Source organism: Phaethon aethereus (genome assembly GCF_964289735.1).
Source record: "Phaethon aethereus genome assembly, chromosome: 16".
NCBI classification, from domain to species: domain Eukaryota; kingdom Metazoa; phylum Chordata; class Aves; order Phaethontiformes; family Phaethontidae; genus Phaethon; species Phaethon aethereus.
This window is the reverse complement of record NC_138592.1, coordinates 16,959,892-16,973,157: the sequence shown is the minus strand read 5'-3', so window position 1 is coordinate 16,973,157 and position 13,266 is coordinate 16,959,892. Positions and strand designations below refer to the sequence as shown.

At 56.5% G+C, this 13,266-nt stretch overlaps 1 protein-coding gene across 1 annotated transcript in view; it reads right to left on the bottom strand.

The window, feature by feature from the left end:
* Positions 1-13,266, bottom strand: part of LOC309410752 (uncharacterized protein) — a gene marked incomplete at its 5' end in the record, with an annotated part of 61,450 nt that overhangs the window by 21,097 nt on the left and 27,087 nt on the right. Inside the window, 16 exon segments of the mRNA XM_082007198.1 lie at positions 33-194; positions 501-599; positions 1,088-1,184; positions 1,777-2,004; positions 3,294-3,400; positions 4,132-4,297; positions 4,700-4,782; positions 5,509-5,565; positions 5,760-5,985; positions 6,113-6,182; positions 6,929-7,141; positions 8,407-8,635; positions 9,131-9,557; positions 11,591-11,967; positions 12,329-12,418; positions 12,581-12,766. Of these exon segments, the coding sequence (XP_081863324.1) occupies positions 33-194; positions 501-599; positions 1,088-1,184; positions 1,777-2,004; positions 3,294-3,400; positions 4,132-4,297; positions 4,700-4,782; positions 5,509-5,565; positions 5,760-5,985; positions 6,113-6,182; positions 6,929-7,141; positions 8,407-8,635; positions 9,131-9,557; positions 11,591-11,967; positions 12,329-12,418; positions 12,581-12,766 (2,817 nt within the window).

The following is a 13,266-nucleotide window of genomic DNA, read 5'->3' as shown; positions in this document are numbered from 1 at the left end:
AGCCAGCAGGGAAGACAAGCAGAAATTCTCACCTGTGTTGCTCCTCGCCTCCTTGCCAGTGCTTCCTGAACCAATACAAAGGCACGCTCTGCATCAAGGGGGCTCAGACAAGAGAGGATGTTGCTAGGCTCTGCATGTTGGGAACTCTCAGGGCAGGTAATGCTGACCGTACTGTCACTGTCATCTAACACCACCTGAAAGCCCGCATCAAGCCGTTACTCTTTGCTCATTCTATTGGGCTTCCTTTATCTATTTCTCCTTTTCCCCCCACTTCACCCTAGAGTCATTCAAAACTCAATTCTCTCATTTCTTCAGTCAACAAAGCAGTTTTGTCCCTGTGGCCACAAGTGCTCCGCGATTGTGGTCCCAACTCCTGAGCAACCTGATCCAGTTAAAGATGCCCCTGCTCACTGCCGGGGGGTTGGACTAGGTGATCTTTAAAGGCCCCTTCCAACCCAGACTATTCCATGGTTCTATGAGTCTCTGAACTCTGTACTCACCTCCATTATATCTTTTATCAGCTTCTGGAGGGAAAGATTCTCTTCTTTGACACTTCTAGTCAATGAAGCTTCATATTCTTTCTCTAATCGACTTCCTTCCTGGGAACAGAATAAGGCAAGGGTGGGCAGGGGAGAGCTGCTCCCCTCTGTAGCATTCCCATCCTCAGTAGCACTGCCATGCCGATAAGCCTCAGCCCTAGTGACTCCAGTATATTCCCTCCCACATCTATTCAATTTCTTCTTTGCAAAAACTAAGAGGAGAAAGACCAACAGCTAGTTTCTACAGACTGCTGTCAAGCTATCCATTCCAAGGAACTCTCATCCCTAGAGACTGAAAGCCACAGGCACAATAGCACCGCTGCAACCCCCCTGAGGAAGACACCTGAACTGTCTCCAGCCCCCCTGCCACTGCCTGCACCTGGACTGACTCCACATGGGCCCAACGCACGAGGAATATTGGGCCATGTGCCTGACGTTCCCAGACAGTTAGCACCTTTGCCACTCTTTCTCTTGAGGAAGCTACACCTCTTTGTGCTGAGCCTGGAGAGCAAACGCTGCGCCACCTCCCAGATAAAGGGAAAACATACTAGAATCTCCACGGTGTCGTGAAGTGTCCTCATGGTCGTCTCCTTCTCCTCATTCTGTTTCTGAGACTGTACAAGCAAGGCCGAGAGCTCCACCACCCTGAGAACAGAAGGTCCACGTGCCATTCCAGAAGCATTGCACACCATCGCCTGTTAAAGAGCTCAGCAGCTCCCAGAAGCATAGCAGAGAAAGTTCAACCCAGAAAATACAGCAAGGGCAGCATTCATCTCTACAGGTTCATATGCTCAATGTTGCAAAACAGCACTTCTTGCCCCAAAGAGGCCTTCTGCACTCAGCCTTGCAAGGACTTGTCAGTACACAGGTGCTACACTGCTTATGATGGCCCTGGGCAAATGCCTCCCAACTCCCTTTAGCACAGCCCTGGCTAGCAAAAGGGCTGTACGAGAGACAGAGCTCTCTTTATACTGGTCTCAACCGCTCACCAAGAACCACTTAACGGCAAAAGCACTGAAAGACGCAATCTCTTTTCCAGTCCGGGCTTACTCAGAAGAGCTGCTGTCACTCAGACCGTTTTTTCTGTCCTTTCTGCGGAAGGCAGTACTTTGACGAGGGACAGAAACAAGGCTGTGCAGAATGGCTGTGTTTTAAACGTGAGCACAGCCCAGCTAGGAATCCAAGCAGCAGCCACAAAAGATCACGCTGGCAACAGCCACATTTAAAACACCTTCACCTGTCTTGAAGCTCCTTCTTCTCCAGGTCCCCCTTGACTTGTAAGCTCATCACTTCCTGAGTCTCCTGGTTTATCTCCTGTCCCGCTTGCTGCTCTGCCCGATCCTTGAGGACAGCTCTACCCAGCGTGATGGGCTGCCGGAGCTGTACGACGGATTTTAGATGGGAGCAGTTTACAAGTATAGATCCAGAAACCCTCATTTGCTCTGCCTTCAGCTCAGACAAATCTCTGAAGAAGAATAAAGAAAGAGCTCATGTTCACGCCACCATCTTTAGCAGCCGACTCACCTCTGAAGCACGTAATTGTGCAACAGTAAAAGCTGGCAGGAAAGATGACATCTTCGTTGCGGACGAATCATTCATCTGACACTTTGGGACCAGGACACATCTTGACAGGTGAGCAACAAGTCTAGGGACGGTTGAGAAATGAGCCTGTTTTCTCCTCAGAGAGAGGAAGAAATGGAGGGCACAGCCAGAAGTCTTCATGAGCCTCTCATTACTCTTATTAACTGTTGCTCCTGCTCTCTCTTATTAATATCCTCTAGTTATCATCAACAGATGTAAGGCATTTTACCAAGGTCCCCAGCTTCTATACCTACCTAGGGGATCAGCCTTAAGCGGGCTATTATTATCAACCCTTGGACTGCTAAGAGGCTCACAACAATATCTACAGAATAAACATTCCAGCAAGGTGCTGTAAGAATAAGCTTAAAATGTTGTAGCAAAAAAAGCACAAATATCACAAGAATTGAATAGTAAGTCAGGCACACTCCACACACTAAGGATGGCTTATCGCCAAAGAAGGTAAATGGCTGACAATAACCCAGAGTTGGAAATAAACTGCATGCTGACACCAGAAGAAGGTACTATTACGGCTACGCTACATTTGTTTGTGTAGAAGGCAACTGTGAGAAAGGAACTTCAGAGAGCCCAAATACAAGAAAACAATCACAAAAAGAGGTATTGGACTAAGCAAAATTAATTGGATAAATGCAGAAACAGGGTAGAGAAGATATTCTTTCTCTCAGCAATGCTGGTACAGGACTAAGCACATACAAAGCGACCAGAATAAATGTAAGCTGGAATTGAGAAGAAAAAAAAAAAATATATCCATGAATGATCTCTCCATCGGGAGCAGTGGGAAAAGAAACTCAGTGAGATTTAAGGCAGATTTTCATCATTCTATAGAAGGGACTGCTCTACGTGCGGCATGCATAGCGCTGGTGAGTCTCTTCCAATGTGTCCACACACGCCTGTGTCTCTGTGAATATGCCCAAACATCACCATAGTCAAGTCACCTGAATAAGGCCCCTGCATTGCCTATAGCCCGAGCCCCTCAGCGTTACCTGAAAACCAGCATCGAACAAAATGCTTCTGAAAATAGCCTAAAGCACGCTTAATGCTTTAGGAGAAATCTGAGCTTTAGCCACAACTAAAGTTAACATCGAGGCTCAAAAAGCAGGTGTGAAGGGAAGCTACAGCTCTTCTGCAAGAGCTCTAGCCTTAGCTTCTACTCACCGGTCAGTGGCAGTCTTCATTGCCAGGAAATGACGGCGGAAGGTTACCACCTGGCACCACAGGCCGAGGAGACGGTTATGTTCACCCCTTAAGTAGCTGTCATAAAGCTGAACGTGCAAAGACAAAAAGAAATGCCAAGTCAGCCTTCGCTGCCACTGCACAAGTCTCTCTACACAGGAGAGACTACAGCCACCATCCCCAGGTCTCCTTTAGCAACCACTGCAACAGGGGCATCAAGGGCTCAGGAGCCACCACAGAAGCATCCTCAGCAGACCTGCCACCTGACTGCCAAGAAGGGAACGTCCACGCTCCTCCTGCAGGAGTGGACGGCAGCAAAGCAAACTGATCACGATTCCTCCTCTCGCCTTGCCGAGGTGTCCAGCGGTCGTGGTGGAGGAAGACAAAAACAAGCCCCTCCGAGACCCGCGTCAGATTTCCTGCCAACAGGCTGTTACGGGAGGTAAGGGAGGCCTGCCTTGTTCTTCTGCTGGCTCCTCTGAACCTCAAAGCACACAGTCCTCTCTGGTCTCCACTGCTCTAGACAGACACCTCAGGACTATTAAAAAGATGAGCGGTCCTCTGTGACTGCCCTGCAGTGCCCAGCAACAGCAAGCATTTGCCTCCAAGACCGAGCAGTACGCTCACAGCAGGTGGGCATCTTCCATCACCACAATTTGCTGACACTCCTCCATCTCACACCCCTGGCTTCTGCTCGTCAACACCAACACAGCCTCAACAGAGCCACAACCTTCCCACAGCAAGTCCTCTAGGCCACAAATAAAACGCACTCGCATTCCACCCTGGCATCGCCCGTGACGCTCCCGTAGCCGCTCCTTACCTCACGTTCAGCGCGCCGTTCACTTTCCCTCAATTCCAGCTCCTGCTGGGCCCTCATCCAATCCGCCGTCAGTTTTCCAACATTTTCTCTGAGGGCTGAATTAACCTCATTCGCTTTATCGAGGTGCTCCCGCAGGACAGTGTTCACTTTGGCCAGCTTCTTACACCTTTGAAAGGGAGAAACAGCAATGAGGCCTCTGAACAACTGCTATCCACAAGCAGCATCCCCGTCATTTCCCAGCTCCCTCCACACAGACTTTGTTGTCAAACCGAGAGGCAGTAGAAGTGCTTTCTAGCATTAACTGAGAGCTCTCTGTGAGGGCAAGCTCATTTGCTTAGGCTGGAAAGGGTCCTTTGGATGTCGCCCGGAATAGCCCCCCGCCCAAAACAGAGCTGTTCAGCACACACCCCTAGGACTGCCCCACGGAAAACAGACTGTGGACCTTTCTCCTTTCAAAGCAGCTTGCCCAGCCGCTTCCCCTGGGGTGACCAGGTAGCACTGACAGGTTTCCCCTCACTTCCACGAGCATCCAGTGTATCAAGTATGAGGGAACGCTCCTTCCTGGTACCTTTGCTGCTCCTCTTCCCACTGAAGCAGTGCTTTCTTCAGGGGGTGCTCTTCGGCGGCTTCCCACCTGCCTGCAAGGGAGCCCTGAAGGAGAAAGGACATGTTTAGTCAAATTCTCCTGTTCCCTTCGCTCCTGTCAGCACCCATCGCTTTCCCCTCCCTTTGTTGGCTATCATCTCAGGAGCTCGGGGCTCCTTCCCGGCGTAACGGTGTCGTGACTATGGACAGGAAGGGAGGGGAGGGGCGTTACTAGCTAATGGCAGCAGCTCTCCTCAGTCTCCCACTGTTGCACTCTCACAGCGAGGCATCCTCAGCTCATGACCGCGAGCGCTCACTTTGACCCGAACCCCAGGAACGCTCTCCCACTCTCCTGCCCTTCGTTTCCTGGGTTCACTTTAGCCATGAAGCAGAAAGAAAAGCGCAGAGCCGGCTCTGCATGTGGAACGCCAGCATTCTCGCCTTCCAACATGCCATGTTTCAAGCGGCTCTTTTTCAGAGACAGCCATGTAGCGTACCAGGCAGCACAGCCCTCTCCCGAGCCCTAGGACAAACGCTGCTCCAGCAGCAAAGCCCTCTTGCACGCAGCTAAAAGCCTTCCTGACAGGCTTTTCTGGAGGGGCATTTCTGCGCCTACCGGCTGCTCTATGAGCGGCAACCGGACAAACCACCGACGGGCAACCGTACAGGGCTTCCTTCCAGCCTCAGGTGGCAGAACCTCGTTTTCCTCTGCCCCGGCTTCGGGGAGCTTTGTGCTGTCTGCGTCAACGAATGCTACGCAGGCGAACTCTCGTCCGCAACCTGCACACTCACCCCTGCTGCTCCCGCTCGCCGCTCCAGCTCTCGACACCGAGCCCGGTACTGCAGGACCTGGATGGGCACACGCAATGGCCATGTGCGGCTGCAGCCTGTGAGGGGCTCGGCTACTCCTGCCCCGGCTTTTCTCCCGGTCCCGACAGCCCCAGCACCGGGCCCTGCCCGGCGCTGCCCACACGGGCAACAGGGAGCCGTGGCGGCCCGGGGCAGCTCTCGACACGGGCCGGGCAGGCGCCCGCGTTCCTCACCTTCGCCTGTAGCAGCCGCACCGGCACCGCTTGGCGCTGCCGCGCCTCCTGCGAGCTCTGCAGCCGGCGCCGCAGGGAGGCCTGGCTCCGCGCCGCCATGGCGCCGCTCGCCCGCCGGGCCCGCCGCCCGCGGGGCTCCGCCGCCTGACGGGCCCCGCAGCGGGGGCCGCTCCGCGGCCGGCCCCGGCGGACCGAGCTCAGGCGGCTCCGGGCCGCGGGCTGGCGCCTGCCGGGCCGGGCGGAGCGGCTCACCCTGCCCGCCGGGCGCGACCGGGAGCCGGGCCGGGGGCCGGGAGCGCCGGGCTCGCTCGGGCCGCTCTGTGGCAGCGCTTCCCTTCTCGCTCCTCGCTGACGATGCCGCGCCGGGCTGCGGGGCTGCCGCGGGGGAGAGGCCGCCCAGGCAGAGGTTTGCTCCGGCGCGTTCTGCGCGGAGACCGTTAACGGCCGCGCAAAGCGCTGCGGGCAGCACGCGCTCCGGGGAGCGTCCGCGAGAGCAGGAGCGGCGGGATGCAGCCCCTGGCACCGGGGCGGCGATGGGGCGTGTGGGCACCCTGGGGCGGGGGGGCTGGCACCGCGGCGGCACGGGGAAGCTCCCTCGGCCAGGGCAGCCCGCGGAGCAGCGGCAGCTTTCGGCTGAAAGCTCAAGCTTCAGCCCTTGGCTGCGCTGGAGCAGGAGGCCCCGTCTGGTGCGAAACCCAGAGCTCCGCGGGTGGCGTCGCTGGCGCTTCGTCTCCCCGGTTGCAGCACGAACGGGACGGGCTGCAAGCAGAAAAGAGAAAACACGCTGTGGCAGACAGAACTGCAAACCCACTGCCAGGACAGCCTGCTCTGTGACTGAAGCTCGCTGTCAGCAGCTCGTGAAGAAAGACAACAAACACACACGGCAAGCGGGGCTCAGTCCCCTTTGCCCAGACCAGGCTGTTACGTGGATTCCCTTATCCGCCACTCAAGCCCTGAGGCTGCAGAGCTTACACTTAAGTAACGCTTAATTCCTGCGCTTGCGAGCTAATCAAGAAAAAGGGCTAGTTCCCTGGCCAGGGTGCTCCTCCTCCCTGCTCCGCCACGCTGCGGGCGTCCCCCGCATCTCTCTGGGAAGCGCCACAGCCTCAGCAGTCCGGCTGCTGTTGGATCCGCTCCCAAGGCGTTTGGGACCGGCTGATGTTTTGTACCTTCCAGCTTGGCAGTCTGGTCTCCACCATCGCCCAAAGTCAGCAGAGTCGGACAGAAGATCACACCAGTGATGTCCAGCAGTTCAATTTCTGTTGCGATGCTGACAACCCGGCCAGTGTCGTCTTTGACAGCGATAGTCCCGTGGTTCTGGTACGCAACAGCTTGGTCGTAGCTGCTGATTAAGGAGTCCAGCTCTTCCAGTTGAGAGCACACTGTGCCCCACAATGTTCCTAAGGGTACGGACCAAGTTGTAGGCAAGAATTGCACCAGCATTGGTGTGAGGTTTGCTTTACAGTTTCTCTAACACCGTCCACAAGTTTCTGGCACTGTAACATTTCATAGAGGGACAAGGACTGGTTTAGTCTTCACATCGGTGCTGTGCTTGATCATCAGTCGTCTCAATTGTCTGTGAAGGATTCTGATGATGTTTCCCATGAAGATGTGCGAATATATATTCCCACAGATATATGTATGACCTTCTTGGCCAAAGAAGCCATGATTGCGGCTGCCAGAAGGAGCAAGTGGTGGGTTCCTGGCAGATTAATTAACTTGGTGCTCTGTAGGCAGCCGTAATCAAAGTAAAGGCAGTTAGAGAATGTTGGTGTCCTATGGGATCCTGATTGGTTTGAGTCACCTCAGCTGGGTCCAAGCCTCACCGGCTTACCTAAAACACCAGATGCAGCACTGACCAAGCCTGTGACAGGAAATAGATCTTAGATGATTAAGATTTATGTGCAGGTTACACTGCCCTATCGACACAACTACCTGGGCAATATTGGAAATGTGGAGAAAGGGCATTCAAGCATTTGCCCGCGGCCCGGGGTGCGAAGTGTATTCCAGCTGCAGGAAAAGCACCCACAGCGGTTAGAACCAGTATCTCTCCCGCCTCTGTAGCTCACAACTACCAGTACATATAAGAAAAAGCACTACACCCCTCTGATGGAGTGCAGCACTGAGTTCCACCCGCCTGTAAGAGCTCTTATGCCATGGTTAGGGCTTCTTGAACCACAAAGAGCTCTTGCAAATAGCTAACTACATTACTCATAACTAAGTAACTAAAGCAGAGCTGTGTGATCGATACTGTTGTCATTACAAATCCAAAGTAGAGCACCATAGAGCTCCCATGAAGAGAATTAACTCTATGCCAGCCAAACCCAGCACACACCGGCACCATTATAACTAAAGGCCCATACACCCGTTCAGTTGCAAACACAGGCGTAAAATATATATAAACACAGACACAATTAGCGTCACAGACACCACACCCCGCAAAATTATTCATGCAAGAAAAGTCGCACAAACCAGTACGCATACGACTGCAGATACCATTACAGATAAAGACACGATTACACGTGCAGTTGCAGATACAAGCACACTTTCCGTTACACCTACAACTCCAGCCCCCGCTTGCGATACCGTTACTGATGGAGGCGCCGGTAAACAGGTGTGGTCCGAATGCGACTGAAGATGCACATACAGGTGCCCGTACAGACGCAGACACAGGCACAACGAGGCACGCAGGTACCCACAGAGATACCACTGCAGACGCGGATACTGGAACCATTAGAGAGGCCGTTGCAGATGAAGGTGCCAGTGTAGATGCCCGGGCAGACGCAGACACCCCTGCCGAAACACATGCAGTTCCTGATGCGATTGCAGGTGGAGGTGCCACTGGAGATGCAGGTGCCCCTCCAGATCATAGACTCCTAGACTCATAGAATGGTTTGGGCTGGAAGGGACCTTTGGAGGCCATCTAGTCCAACCCCCCTGCCATGAGCAGGGACACCTTCAACTAGATCAGGTTGCTCAGAGCCCCGTCCAACCTGACCTGGGATGTTTCCAGGGATGGGAACATCTACCACCTCTCCGGGCAAGCTGGGCCAGTGCTTCACCAGCCTCACTGTCAAAAATGTCTTCCTTCGATCGAGGCGAGATCTTCCCCTCTTTCCGTTTAAAACCGTTACCCCTTGTCCTACCGCTGCAGGCCCTGCTAAAAGGTCTGTCCCCAGCTTTCTCAGAAGCCCCCTTTAAGCCCTGGCAGGCTGCACTAAGGTCTCCCCGGAGCCTTCTCTGCTCCAGCCCGAAGCACCCCAGCTCGCTCAGCCTGTCCTCACAGCAGAGCTGTGCCACCCCTCTGAGCACGTTTGTGGCCTCCTCTGGCCCCGCTCCAACAGGCCCGTGTCTTTCCTGTGCTGAGATACCCTGCATGTGCCGCTGCAGATGGAGACAAAACGGGACATGCAGAGGCCCTTGCAGATAGAGACAGCGTTGCTGATGCAGATACCGTTGCAGAGGAAGGTATCTTTGCAGAGGCCGTTGCAGACGCAGATGAAATTCAGGATGGAAATGCAGATGGAGATACCTCTGCAGATGCCGACAGCATGGCAGATGCCGACAGCATGGCAGAGGGAGACGCCGCTGCAGATGCCCAGACCATTGCAGATGCCCATACAGGTGCAGATACCATCGCAGGTGCAGAGGCCATTCCAGATGGAGATACTGCTGCAGATGCACAGACCATTGGAGATGGCGTTGCAGATGCAGAGGCAGTAGAAGAAGAACATTTGCTGGGGGGAGACACCACTGAAGACAGCTTTGCAGACGCCCTTGCAGATGCAGATGACACCACTGCAGATGCACATACAACCACAGGTGCCCTTGCAGATGCATGTACAATTGCAGACACAAATAGAGATGCAGATGCCAGTGTGGCTGCAGACACCGTTCCAGGTGCCATTTGCGGATGCAAATACTGTCCCAGATGGCACCAGCCCGCACCCAGGGCCTCCTCTGTGCCAGCTGGTCCAGCCTGACGTTTGCTGGCAGACGACAAATCTCCCACCAGCCACCCCACCTCCCCCCGCACACTCTGGGGAAGATGCAGGCACTCGCCCCCGCGCCAGTAGCCGGCACCGGGCACATGGGCTGCCACCCAGGGTCCAGCTCCAGCCGCCAGTGCTGAGCGCGTCACGGACAACGGGCTTTGGGGGCAAGCGGGGCAGGCCAGGCCCTGCTTCCTGCCAAGGGTTTGACTTGTCTCCGCGGGGGGCCGAAGGCCTCCCTTCCCCAGGGGATGCTGCACCTCGCAGGGTCAAGGGCCCAGCCTGCGGCACCGCAGCGTAGCAAGTTCCCGGTAGAGAGGGGGCTGCTCCCCCCGCTCCCTTGGGGTGAGCCCTGGCACCGCCTGCCTGAACCTGCTCACGTGCACGATTCTGGGCCTCCGCAATATACCCGTCCCCGGGCTCCGGACAGACGAGACCCAAACGCCGTGTGGCAGAGCCGTCCCCGGAGCGGCGAGAAGTATTCGTGCAGAGCCGCTTGGGGAGCTCGGTCGGAGGAGAAAGGGCCCTGGAAAAAGGCTCTCGAGGCAAAGACCAACATTACCCTTCACACAATGTGAAAAGCAGGCTTCCGAGAACGGGACCCGTCCCTCCACCAGCCCGGCAGCAAAGCTTGCTAAACGAGGCAAAAATGCTGGCTACTTCTCGCCTCCCTGGTTAAGATTCCCTGTCAAATTGGGCCTTAGCGTGAGAGAGGCTGTCGGGGGGAAGAGGATGAGACAGGTTATAGCAGGGAAAACGCCCAGGCCCAGTATGGCCTGGCTTGAACGAAGGTAGGCACAAGCAAGCACTTGCGAGTGAACACTTTATTGCGAGCACAAGGGTGTAAGGTCTGTCCTTGGTGCCTGGTGGAGCTGCCCAGGGGCTCTGCACCTCTCTTGCCACACGCCTCCTCAGGACGTCGTCCACAAGCCTCCCAACTAACGCCCTCGCTTCTCATACGGGCTGCTGGGGCTCGCCTCGGACAAGTGCGTGACGCGCACCGATCTGCGCCGTGCTCCTGTCTGGGCAGGCGGCTTCGGACCTGCTGGGGGGACGGGCTGTCTGGAAACGCGTGCGCCCGTGGCGGGGAGGGCGTTCTCAGCGGGACAGCTCTCCTTTCCATCTCGTGGTCTTGGCGGTTCTGCTACACGGCTTCCAAAATGAACTTTGGGGGTCCGTGCAGTTTGGATGCCCTCCCTGGCAGCCGTGCGGCTCAGTCGCAAGTCATCGGCAGCGGTTGTGTTTGCCAGTGGTTGCGACACAGGCAGCTTTGCTCCCTTGCTTGCTGCCAGGCTCCGCTGTTCAGACGCTCTGGGCAATCCTCGTCCTTCTTCCCCACCCTGCCTTGAGAAAGGTGTCTGGGGTGGCTGCGGCTGCCTATTGGAGACATTTCCCCTGGGAAGCTCCAGGATTTTGGAATCGCTGCAGCAAGAGTGTTGTTTAAACGGGGAAGCCACAAAGGATTCCATGGTGCAGCAAACACCGTCAACAACTTCTCTGGTGAGCCTGGCAAGGGAAGCCTCTGAAAATGCTCCGTCGGAAGCTGCCATTTCCGCCTGCCCCGATTTCTCTTCCTCCCGTTTGCCCACTCGGCTGGCTCCTTCGGCAACAGGCTGCTCCTTCCGCCTGGCTGCCGGCCCTGGCTCGGACGCTTTGGGTGTGCTGGACGCCAAACGGTTGCCCAAGCTCTCCAACATGCTCGCTGCAAGCTCTTTGGCCAGCAGGGCAACCTCCTGACAGCAACCTGGAGGAGAAGTCTCCAACGGCTCTGCTCTTCCGGCGCTGCCGCTCATTGTTCCTCTGATCGCCAGGGCAGCCCTCCTTAAAACCCAGGCACACTGATCCCAAGGAGCCTTCACCCTCTCAAACACCTCCTCCACCACAGTCTCAGCCACCTCTCCAAGCTTCTGGGCTCCTGCTGCAGGTTGTTGTGCAGAGGCAGCTCGGAACCCGCTGGCTGCATCGCTACTGACCCCCCGGGGCAGCTTGGCACCTTCCTGTCCCAGCTCAGCTTGGGAGCAGGTTTGGCCCTCGTCGCAGGCTGCTTTCACTCTTCTGCATCGCCCCGATTTCAGGGAGTCCTTTCTGCTCTTGGGTGGAGGTGAGCAAGATGGCTTCCGAGGGCGCAGCAGCCACTCTGCCAGGCAAGATGTGTTGCTCGCTACCAGCGGCTTGGGGACGTCCTTTAATTTGGGCAGCTCTTCCCGAAGCCTTTCCTGAAAGGAGACAGCAGGTTGTGGCTCGCTGTTGCCTGGACAAGCGCTCACGCCCCTGCGCGCTGAGGCTTCACGCGGGCCCGGGCCAGCGCTCTGCTTCAGCCACGCGTCGCGGGCAGACGAGAAGGGCTTCCCTCCGGCCTCCCCGTGCTTCACGTGACCGTCCTGCCTGTGCCCGCCCCAGCACCCTGCGCTAGCTCGGCTCCGAGCCGGCTGGTCCTGGCCCCGCCACAACGCCCGGCCCAGCAGCACAGCCCTCGCCTCTTCTGCGCCGACCGCCTCCCCGAGATGCGGCAAGTAAAGCCCCAGCCCTCGGCAGCGCGCCGCCGGCCGCTGCCCGCCAACACTGAGCTTTGCCTACCTCTTCTCGCCTCGACCTTCTCTCTGCCTCCAGCTTGAGCCTGGCCAGGTACTCCCTGTACTCATTGAACTCCTTCAGAGTGCAAACCACCTGCGGAGAGACGAGGGCAGAAATGCCCCGAGTGCTGTCAAGCCAGCTACGCAGACTGCCTTCCCCGAAACGGCCCGAACCCAGCGGTTCGGAGGGCAGCTGCTCCCCTGCACACCCGCCCTCTGCGCTCGGGGAACCCCGCTCGGAGGGAAGCCTTTTTACCAGTCCGACGACGTCCAAACCTACTTTGCCGTCGGCGGTGACGTAACCCCCTCTCTTCAGCCTCCGGATGTTGACTTTGCGCTTGTGGTACACCCGCAGGTGCGGGTCATGCAGGCTGTTGTACTCTGTGCGCGTTAGGCGACAGTAGGGATCTCCCAGGTCAAAGTAGCACGAGGGCCGGTGAAGCTGTAAGAGGGATGTTCCGGACTAGGAACGGGGCAGCAGAGCGCAGCAGAGATGAACGCACCCCCGAGCTCCTCCCTCGCACAGGGCGGCATTTCCAAACCTCCGAGGTACAGGCTAATCCCGGGCTTACTTCCCACCCAGAGGAAAGGTCTCTCTACTTCCGAGACTCTCCAACGGAAAAGCGGCCCTGTGCCCCCATCCTCCGTCTGGGGGCTGTCTACTGTTGCTGTAGCAATACAAGGAGCTGCGTACTGCGGGCGTGAGAGGGCTGTGCCCGGCGCTGCAGCTGGAAGGAGCTAAGCTGAAGCAGTGCCTACAGCCGGGTCTTTTCCTCGGGCAATTCAGTCCGATTGCAAAATGGGAGGTGCCACAAGCCGCCCTTGTGGAAAGGGAAAGGTAGTGGGAAGAGCTGACTCCAACACTCTTCTCCATCCACCTCTGGCCAGCCTGGAACTACGGGCAAGTCCTCCTTCCTCTCGGCACCACGGAGCCAGGCGCTT